An 11186-nucleotide genomic window follows, 5' to 3' on the forward strand; every position below is an offset into this window, starting at 1 on the left:
TTCAGGTGTATCTGCTGAACGGCCGCGTATGCACACGCATTCTTTCTCATCGGCGTAGAAACGACGAGTATGTTTTGAGCAGCATTGGGGCAGACGATGTCTTCACCCACTTCATCCGGGGCTAAGGCCGCTGCCATGGCCATAGCCTGGGCTAGTCGGATCGTACAGACTCTTTTGACGTCGAGGCCTCCTCTTGGTCTGACGATGGTGCGTATATGGTCCCGAGGCATTTTCGGAAGTCTTGAGGCTTTCACAAGCTGCTTCATCGCGCTCTGTGGGGCGGCCGTGCGGCGACCGCCGTTCCCGCCAGTGTGATTCTCTGTGCTGACCGTCGACTTCGGAGTCTTCGGTTGTGCCTTCTTGTTTCTGCCCACTGCCGTCGTCCAGCCGGGACAATTTGCTTCTTCAGGGTCAATCTCAACCCCTTCCACCATTTCAACTTCGGGAATTTCGCCCCACCAAGCCGAGTCGGCCTGCGCCTACCACGGCCACCGCGTCGACGTTCAGCGTCGCTCGCTAGAGTGAGCCGACGAACAACGCAGTTGGGAGTTCAAAGTCGCACAAATTGTCGAAAAGTTCACCTACCGACCGAAGTCCAGTATCGGCTGGTTTCTTGCGACAAACTGCGTCGAATGTTGAACAACTGTCCAGGATTTTGCCGGAAAATTCCACCAAAACCATTGAAGGACCAGGAGCCGATTCTTGCGCGTCCGCACTACTCGGCGCTCCTCGCGTCTCCATCCTAATGCTGGAAAATAAATCTATCTTCTCGAGGATTTTCACAGTGAAGCCGCATATGGTTAGCATATGGTAAAATGCGGCGTTTCATTATCTCGTGAGAGGAAGCAATGCTAGCATAAGCCGCATAGAAGGGTCTGCGCGCTTGCACTAGTTTCTCTTCAGGTTTTGTCAGCGTATATAGCTAGGAACAATACCCGGCAAAGCATGAGTCGCTGCGCATAAAATCCTTGAGGCTTTCTTAATATCCTTTAAGCTAACGTCACCAAACTTAAACTCTCTTGCACGCATCTCTTGCATGTGGTGATAGAGAAATGAAAAGCTGCAGGGGAAGACACTTCGATAGATCCCGGCTCATGAGGAGCACGGGGCCACAAGTTTCAGCTTCGCTGGTTAGCCACGTTTTGGGGGCGTTTGGGCGGTGTTTTTTTGTGCGTGTGTGGTTTGCCCGAAGTAATGAATGCTCTTGTTTTCGCAATTGTGCAGTTGGTTCCTTCTGTTCTTTTTGGTATAAAGTTCATTCGCGAGTAAGTGCTCACAGTGTCCCTTATATACTCCGTTTCATACATCAGGTGCAGCATATTGTAGAGGCTAGCGAGATTTGCAGTAAATGCGGTCACACCAACAAACAGTTCCATGTTTTTACACGCCTCAATATGACTTCCCTTTCCTTTTTAGGCTGAGTAATGAATGAACATGTTTTGTGTATTAGAAATAAACTCCGTTATACGGCTATCAATATGTTGTTCCACATCACTTCGCGTTTGGTTGTTTTCTAATTCTGCTATGTCACTTGCGGCCATGGCCCACGCGAAGGCTCGCGCTTAGCTCGCACGGACATGTACGACCACGAAAGCCGACCGCGAGACGCGCGGAGTTATACATTTTGGTGACCGAACTTCTTGGATAGCTTCGACACCGTTGCACATGGTGTGTCAAACGGAGTGTAGTTCTGTAACGTATTGTCTGTCTCTGTATATGGGCTAGTTGTTACGGCGGCGTAAAAGCTAGCGTGAAATGTCAACCTCACCACGACCTAAACGATGTTGCGACCCTCTTGTGTGCAGACACTTGCGTCAAGGTGTGCCTGACCTGCGGCGACCGCAAGACCAAGAAGCGCAAGACGAACGTGAAGAAAGGCAGCGCCCAGCCGGCCTGGAACGAAGCTCTAAGCTTCGACGTCTCTGAGGAGCAGCTGTCGCGGGCCCAGCTCTGCGTGCAAGTCTGCCGTCACGGCTCGTCGGGCGTCTCGTGCTCCGCGTCGCTGGGCGGCTTCCAGCTCGGACCTGGAGGATCCAACGTCACCGAAGAAGGCCAGCGCCACTGGAAGGAGATGCTGGCCAATCCTCGCAAGGCCGTGTCCCGCTGGCACGCGCTCCAGCCGAATCCGTAGCCGCTCCACTGCAGCGGCGGTGCGGGCACGGAGCTCACTGCGGGAAAGGTCCCGGCGGCGCTACTGCCGACGCAGTTGTTTCGCGACACTTGGACCCTTGGTATTAACAACCTGGTTTCCAAAACGGCCGTTACGAAACGTGAGCAACCGTAAGTGAGAGGAGTGTTTGAGTTTGTGACGAGGCGCTCGAGATGCGAATTTCTGAATGTTAACACGACCGCTTAGGAGATCCCGCGCTGAAAAGACCACGCGTTTGTGTGTGTAACGGCACAACGACGACACCAGCGCTAAACGGAAAGGCGTCAGAGTATTTTCTAGCATCGTTTCCGATGCGCGAAGGTTGCATTCCAAAAAACCTCTATAGTCAGAGGGAATGACACAAATGATTTCAGCGTGTGTTTCCTGATCTCTCTTTAATCTCTGCAAATCCACGATCTCAGGACTTCTCACTGGAATACCCGGTTCTAACAACCACACTAGTGGGCGTGCTGGATCTTTTCCTCTTGTAGCAGCACTACTTCTGCACACGATGTATTCCCCCTGAAGAGGTCGTGTTGAACAGTATCTGTCTTCACGGGAAGAGAATTCGTTAGATGGTCGTGGAGGTCTTGTCAGGCGGTGGGCGTCCCCGCAATTTGAAACGTGCAGTCAAAAGTACAACATACCTTTAATGAACACATAAGCGCACGAACAAATGAACAGACAAAAATGGAGGAGAAAACAAAAAGATGGGGTCGTTCATGGCATATCTCACCGCCACACTGCAGAGAGCCAACTTTTATCTTGTCCAGGATATGTTGCTTTGGGCACTGCGCGTCCGTGAATCGGGTTCGGCTCTCACCGCAGGGCCGAGATAACGTTAAGTACAAACCGTTGGGCAGCTTTGCCTCGCTGCTAAGAGCCACGCTGCGCGTGTTTAGCAGTGAACGCAGTTTCAAGTTGCTGGCCGTATCAGGCCCAGCAACTGCCGTCACAAGTAGTGGTAAAGCTTGTTCCCTGACCTAGACAGGCTTTGTCTGGGTGTTCGAGACGACTGCTATAAACACATTTTAGTACGGTTAATGCCATAGCCAGGCTTAGTTAGAAAGCACGTACACAAGGCACACAGAGAAACAAGGAGGGCCACGAAACACAGCCCTGTGTTTCATAGTCCTTTGCTTTTGTTTGTCCAGGTGCGCTGCGGTGTGAACATGTGTTACAACCAACCAGCCCAAGTTTTAGTGTACTTTAGTTAGTGAATATCAAATGGCCTGACCTCCATATTCTGTAAAGGGGTTCCAACCGAGTACTTGCCTAGTAGCCGCAAAGCGACTAAAAGAACTTGTATCGGGGATCACTTTCTTCGCAAACGAATTCTGAAAAGTCATTTAGAACGCAACCGGCCCAAGTGTACTAGTGATCATACGACGCTTGCCCTCGAGCTGGCATCGTGGCGAACTAGGCAGTGGCGCCTTTGAATTTTTTACCACCCTTTCCCGTCTTATACTCAAACTTTGTAAATTTGAGATGGTTGGCAAGACAGCTGAAGAAGCTGTTGTATTGGCGGTCATTGCTGGGCTGTACGGCCTACTGAGCTGGAAGTCACCATTAGCACATAGTTCTTGATGAGTAGTCGCCAATCGATACGCTGCTATAAGATTGTGCTGAAAAGGCCACTGAGAAATATTACGTAGAAGTGGGACGCTGGGTTCACTCACTGTGGCTGCACTGGGTGCTTGCTGTTTATAGCTGAAGTTTGGATTCGTCTTCAAGAAATAAGTTGTTCCATTCTGATGCCTGAATGTATTTTTTTATTATTCAATCAATTAAGTATCAACTTTCACAGGGCCATAGCACTGATGATGTTGAGCTTACAAACTTATATCTTGCACATTTTGACATACCTTTGAGATGCCTAAACGGCCTGCTGGTATTTGGCGTGTCTGCAGAAGGCTGTACCCTTTGTGGCAGTACTTCACGCTGGCTACGTCGTTGTTCACTTCGAAGTAGCATGCATACTGGAGAACAAAAGGAAGTTGTTAGCACTCTCAGTTTTGGTTAGAAGCCAACGAAGCGCTCATTAGACAGGCTTTGTCTCGAACAAGTGCAGTCTAGGTTTATCATCCTCTTGCTTTCTTGCTGAACTAGAAAAGTTTAGGCTTTGGCAGTGGCGCCATGTGCACCCCTTTGAAATCTTAGTGTGAATGCACACTCGACCATTTCACTTCAGCTCGGTAGCGTTTCCCAGCGTTACGGTCAGAACGTCTTCCGACTAATGATCCTGCAGATGTGTTTTCACGCGAACACCACGGCATGGTCGGATTAGTTTCGTGAGATAGTTGTTAAAAACGAGCGAAAGAAAGACGCAAACACGAAGAAACGAGGAAAGAACATCTCGCTGGTGTTCGCGTATCTTTGCGCTGGTTTTGAACGAGTATCCGTATGAACCAACTGACCCAGCAAGCAGCACTTCTTGTCAAAACCATCTGGGATCAATTGCGGACCTTCATAATGCAAAACTTGGAGAAGCAGGTATTTCAAGGTACGGGGAACATGAAAGGTATTTGAATGGACGAACACGGTATGAATTTAGCACGACGTTGTGGAAACTGCAGGGGAAGATTAAGTAATGAAGGGTAATACTTTAAAAACAGATGTATATGCGGAAATTGTTGCATTCTAGCTTTCGAAGTGAGTTTTTTTGTGTGTGTGCCCGAGGGTACCATAGGGCTGTAGAAACTGCAGGTAGCAGTCAAGTTTCACGTGCAACATGAAAACGGAAGCGAGCTGTCAGTCCATTACTTCCGGAAGTAGGCGTCACAGGATAATTACAGTGCCGCAAGGAAACAGTAACGAACAGCCGAATGGGCAGCACATGCAGGCAAGCGCGATAATGAAGAGACAGATAAGTTTCGAGCATCGCCCGCGTATTCTTGTAGATAGGGGCCTACGGCAAGACTACTCAGAGGTGCAGAGAGCAACGCGACGGTAGTGCAGTGTCGCGATGATAAGGCAATGGCTTTGCGTCACCATGTTGTCGTCAGCTTGGCATTAGCCGCCGGCATTGTATAGTGACAAACGAGAAGCGAAACCCTACGAAGGTACATATATTTTTCCGATTCTACATGCCTGCGTAACTTGCCTCACTGCACTGTCCTCGTGTTGACTGTCGTATTTTTATCCATAGTATATAAGAAGCACTCTATCGAAACCTGCACGCGTTTGAGGGAATTCCCGTGGTATTTTTTTGCGAACGAGACGGACGGAGAAGATCGGAGAAAACTTGGAATTGTGAATTCTGACTACACTTCGCCTGATACGGCCAAACCGCGAAAAAAAATGAGCGGCCGCTAGAGTCCTGTACCCATTGTACAACATCCGTCTCGTGGGCCACCACCACATTTTGGTCCAGCTTGGACCAAATGGACTTGAGGGTTTTGTTCAGAGCGAAACGAATGCACACACGTTGGAACAGTGGATAGGTACGGTTTCGAGGGTGTGGTCTTAAGAGCTGTTCCGAAGAGTACCGCATACATATTTTAAGATCTCAATCACACCCACAGGTGTGCACCCTTTGGCCTCCCGGATTCCTTTATCCAGCTGGCGTTGGTGTTTATGGCCAGTCGCACGAGTATTCTTCTTCACCTTTCTTAAGGACGGTTTTACTTTGGTCTGGCGACACGACGTCGGCCGAGAAAGTTGCGCTACTGTGCATTGCGTCAGGCATACGCTGCGGGCAAATGCCCCACCCCACGTGTTTTGAAGACCACAAACAAGGTTTTCAGCCACGTTTTCAGCCATTTGTGATGCCCATTTTGAGGCGAGAGTGAGTTGTTGACGCCTGGAAGTTTCTCGTTCCTTTTGAGCATGTGGTTCTGTGTTGTGGTTCGAATCGAAGTCCAATTTCTCAGTGGGTAAGCACATAAGGACAAAAAAAAACAAGTACGTGTTAACAATAGGGCCTTAAAACAGTGTTCTACTACAGTTTGCACGTCATGACATGTAAGCTAGCCGGTCCTTGAGGTTGTTTTTCTTTATCGCCCTGTGCACCGTGTATACTTCGACCTCGTTATTTATGGCACATAGCCGAAACAACAGAAACCGCTGTACTCTCTTTTTACTCCTTCCTCCCGTCCACGAATGCTGATGGGAAAGTAAACTCCTGGTGCATTTTGGGTTTTGAGCATCGGAGGGAGCGAAACACGTCGGTTATTAAAGAGAGACGTTTAAGCAAAAAAAAAAAAAAAGAAACGTTTCTTGGCACACCTCACGGTAACCGATGGAATGTGCGGTGCAAATGCATGTCGTGTTTTATTGTGTAAGCATTGCTGTCCGGGTGGATGGTGCGCATTAACTGGTGTTCTTGCCTTTTTTTCGTGCACCTTGATAGTGATCTTGCACCAGGTGACATTATCGGTGGTGGCACTTGCATTGTTGTATCTCACCAGGTTGCGCAGTGGTCACCCGTGTCCTGAGAGCATCGTCACTTTGTTTATAAGGGGGGCGGGGGAAACGTACTGGGGGCATTGATAAGTGTTTAACACATAGATCTTTATTGCCTAAGTCGCCCAGGTAACCTGGCATGACTCGTAATCGTAGCTTTGCACGCAAGCACAAAAAGAAGCGCCAGGAGAGACACAGTGCAGTAGACGTGCATTATTGCTTCACCAGACACGCATTTTCGAGTTTGTTTGCAGGACCACAATTATGAAGATAGGAACATTTGCGAAATTGGCACCCTTTTCTTGCGGCTAAGGCACGCATTCAAGTATCTGGATTAAGCTGGATTCAGAAGAGCTTCCGCGGCCTGAAAGTAAAACGTAACTTGGCATATGTCACGTGACACGAACAGGCGTTGAAATTCTGCTTAGAGTGAATGTAGTCGAAATCATGGTTTATGATAGGAAAACATTTCCTCGGTTACTACCACTGGGGTGAGTGGTGGAGGAGGCAATGGGGGTGTCGATCACACTGCTGTTCTCGGTGTTTCTATGATGGAGGCGCTATAACAGAAGACTTTCTTCTTACGATGGATGGCTAACAGAACGTAACATCGCAACCATGCTGATAAAAGTGTACGACCTCGCTTAGCGCTGCTTTTTTGTGTGTCCGTGCAATGCAAGTGTGTTTGTTTTTACTTTTGCCACCCCGTGATGTCACCGGCCGAGAACTGTATTGTCAGCCATGGAGAACAGCGGTATTGGGCTGAAAGTTGTTCAGTAATCAGGGTTCTACTTCCTTGTACCACAGGGTGTGATGACGTTTCATTTCAGCCATCCAGTTGCTCATTTGCTATGTGTGGCTGCGGGCTGCATTAGGGAGAGTGCTGAATTTTGGAGCGCTCATTCGCAATCACTCACAGCCACGGAGCACACTTTTGCTGACGTCTGTTGTGTAATGTTGCCCAGATGCTGACAAGGCCTACCTGAAAGTCGCCCTGATTCCTGAATTTTGCCGCTTGTTTTTAACGTATGGTTATCGCGGTGACTTTGGTATGATTTGCACATTATTCCAGACTTTAATTTCCAGATCTTCACGATCTGTGCACTACTACGCCCAAATAATTAACTACACCGGAACGCAGTCATAACTCTCATTGCAAAAACAAACACTAGCGTCTATATACTTGCGATGACTGTTAGAACCGACTTGTGAGCGCTTGTTGTAAAGACATCTACACGTGAACCGCTTCTCACGTTGTTGACGTATGAGAGTTTACTAGGAAAGTTGGACCTGAACCTAAGGCATTAGTTATGAACGCAATTTGGCATTGGAAAGAAGTTTCAGTATTTTCTTAGTGCTTGCGTTTAGACGCTGACAGAAATTCCCTCTTTAGCACTGTTTGTACTTCAACAAAACGTTGTCGACTTGGTCCCAGTCTTTCGTTGCTATCACTTAACGTTAATTCAACGTTCAGCCCCCGTTAAGTACTATAACGATTATAAATACGTACGGTATATGAAGTTTGTTATTTCAACGGTCCTCTAAATTTTTTTGCTCAGTGAGCAGACAGAATCGTGAATAGACAAAAGCGACACGCTTTGATTTAACAAGAAAAGCCCTCCTTCCAAGCAGTCAAGTGCAACGCCTACAGCTACTGCTGCAACAAGTTGATTAGGTGCTATGCTGTTTACATTGGCATCACTTCGATATTACATGACACTTTGTTCGGCGTATTGCGTACGTTGCCTTAAGGCCCTATCTAATTTCAGCAGCAGTGTGAATGTGCGACTTGACGGGCCTTTTTTATATCTGGGGCTTTTCTTTGTCCTCAATCAGCTTAGCAAGGGCGCTCTTTCAAACTTGCGAACCTTGCTTACCTGTGATGGTATACCTACGCTTTGGGGGCTTTATAACCCTCGCAGTTGTCCGTGGCTGTTGGATGCTTGCGAATGGACGCTCCGCTCCCAATCCCACAAGTCGCGGAGCGCGCTCCCAGCGTGGTCGCCACGCGCAAAGTTGTCGGTGCCCTGCTCGTGTGTCGTGTCCCCCTCCTGTCCCCGGGGACGCATCCTTGTGATACGCGCGCCTCCCGTCGCGCAACTTTTTTTCGCGGTCCACGCTCTGCGTTTTTTTCTCTGGTGTCCTAATGCATACATATCAGAAACATATGTACAGTGTCAAAGTTTTTCCGAGTGTTTTTATGCAAATGCGCTGCTGCTACTGCTGCCGTTGTGCGTCTATCGTTGAATGTTTGCCTCTTTTGTCCGCATGGGGGCGCCCTGGAGCGCAGCCCTCGCCTTCGGCCGTCCCCGAACAGCGATGAGCAGTTAGACTTAGGTGTTTGTTACCATAGAGATGGTGCATTATGGGTAATATCTATGAAGGTGGCCAGAAAAACCGTTGAAATTATGGAAGAAAGGTGTGTAATTGAAGATGAAACTGGTGGATGGGACACGGTTTGCGTTCCATTTTTTTTTTGTCAAGCTGCTCTATGGTGCTGAAGTGTGTGGATGACGTGTAATGGCGAGAAAAAAGTTTCAGCGAGATGTTTCTCTATCTTTCTTTGTATACATAATACGTTAGTAAACCTCAATCGCCGCAATATTTTGTCAAAATTGCAGCAGAGTTCTTGAAAGATGACCAAGGGGTTATTCTTACATCGTTACTCATCTGTCGTTAACACACGATCTACATTGTCAGATACAAAATTTAATTGAAATGACAACTGTTCCTGCTAAACATATATCTATAATTGCCTAAAATTAACAGAGGACCTCGTTACGGGTGAAACTGCCTCCATTCCTTTTCACCAGTTTTGACGCATCCATTGTTGGTATTTGAAGAATCGCCTGCTTGGGGAAAGGTTGAAGGCGAGAAACTGTCTCCGGCATGGAGTGGAAGAAATGACTATTCTGGGTGCCGCGGCTGGTTACCGTAGTACAAGAACCACTGCTTCTTACAATGCTCGCTCTTCTAAAGCAAAACTAGAGTGCCACCTGCTGGTGAGATCGTCTTTGTACTGGTAGCTCTGAGCCGAAGCTTTGTTTCGGTGTCATCGCTTCACTTGCGAGAACGCCACCACCAGCAATTTTCTTCGATATACTTTTCTAGACGCAAATTTTCCGACGCATTGAGTGGTGCTTAGCAAAGGACGTCGAACAGCGCTGATTCAAGATTTCTGAAGGAATAATGCGATTATTTTATCAAGGCAGGAGGTGCTGCTCTAAACCTATTGCCGCAATTCCGTGTCCTGCAAGCCTGTCTTGGAAACAGCTGCTTGCTTGTAAATGGTTACCTGTATTTAAACTGACGTGAGATAGTCCAGTGAGAGCTGAAGAGGTAGCTGGCCTGGACGAGTTACCTTCGCTACCCTTAAACATGGCGACATCACTGGCCCGCTCACATTGTTCTAAATCACCTCGCAGTGAATCGATTGTTCCTGGTGCTGACGTTACTATCTCGTTACTGGTTTACGCGGGTAAGAGTGAAGCAGCGATAGATCTTAGGGGCTGTCATAGTTGACCGTCGATATATTAACGCAGCCGACGTCCTTGCGATTGGTCGATATAAGAATAATTGCTGGGGTTTAACGTCCCAAAACCACGTTATGAACTACGATATGATATGTTATTGGTTGAAGAGCCAACAAAAGTCAGAGGGATACGGGTATACCAGCCTTTTGGCTGGCATTCTAGTCTGTGAAGGCGTTTGGCGCCGTTGCGGCGCACGTAGAGATCTGAAGCAGTGAATATGAGACGCGGAAGCCAGTAGGAGCACCCTGAAGAGTCTGTTCGTCCATGGCTGCTCCCAGCAAAGTGCTTTAGGTGCTGTTCGAGGCACGCGTTGCTCAGCCCGGTCCCCACCTCTCCCTTCTCTGGAGTCCTCGTGTGGGGAAGAGCTGCTGCTGTACACGTTTGAAGAAATATATAATACGACCTGTTTCCGAGAAAAGCCTGTGCCTCTTTTCTTCGCCATTATCAAAGTGACACGTTGCGTTCTTACAGGTGAAAAATCCTTGAACACGCTATGGTGCTGGAGCCAATTTTCGAACATGTGGTCCTGTCGAAAGAAGACAATACCGCCCGGAGAAACGTTGGTTGCAACGACAACCCGTGTTGAAGGATTTTTCTACTCTACGAGATTCCACCTTCCCTTAAATTTCTACGTTGTGTCGTTGCCTCAAGGCGTACAGGCTCTGCGGAAACACATTTCGAATTTCCCGACGAATACTTGACCGCCGTCTTCATTGTACGCCCGCCCACAAAAGTTTAAGGAACGTGGGTTCCACTGCAAACGCAGATATCTGCCCTGTTAGTGCACGGCGCTTCTAACCTGGCAGGTAGCTGCGTATGTCGCAAGAACTACTACAGGCTGGAACATCTGTTTGGAGGCTATGTCCTCAGACAAAGCGGGGAGATAGCTTTTACGGAAATTTCGCGTTCCGCAAACTGTTGGTGTGGGGGGGAGGGGGTGTCGACACCACTAGAGATATTACTGCATGTTGCGGTAATATCTCCAGTGGTGTCGGTTATAAGAAATAAAGATCATGGCTTACGATTTTCACGCAAAGAACACAGCCCGTATTAACAGGAACGACTTACACTAATACTCTTCCGAAGAGAAAATTTGAGCC

At 48.1% G+C, this 11186-nt stretch overlaps 1 protein-coding gene across 1 annotated transcript in view; it reads left to right on the forward strand.

Annotated features, from left to right (window-relative positions):
* LOC119402214 (synaptotagmin-5) overlaps positions 1-10504 on the forward strand; it is a 48275-nt gene extending 37771 nt beyond the window's left edge. The window contains exon 7 of the mRNA XM_037669343.2: positions 1806-10504. Within this exon, the coding sequence (XP_037525271.2) occupies positions 1806-2131 (326 nt within the window). The 3' untranslated portion in view covers positions 2132-10504. The remainder of the gene's footprint in view (positions 1-1805) is intronic.
* Positions 10505-11186: the final 682 nt, after the last annotated feature.

Source organism: Rhipicephalus sanguineus, chromosome 8, assembly GCF_013339695.2.
Source record: "Rhipicephalus sanguineus isolate Rsan-2018 chromosome 8, BIME_Rsan_1.4, whole genome shotgun sequence".
In the NCBI taxonomy this organism is placed as follows: domain Eukaryota; kingdom Metazoa; phylum Arthropoda; class Arachnida; order Ixodida; family Ixodidae; genus Rhipicephalus; species Rhipicephalus sanguineus.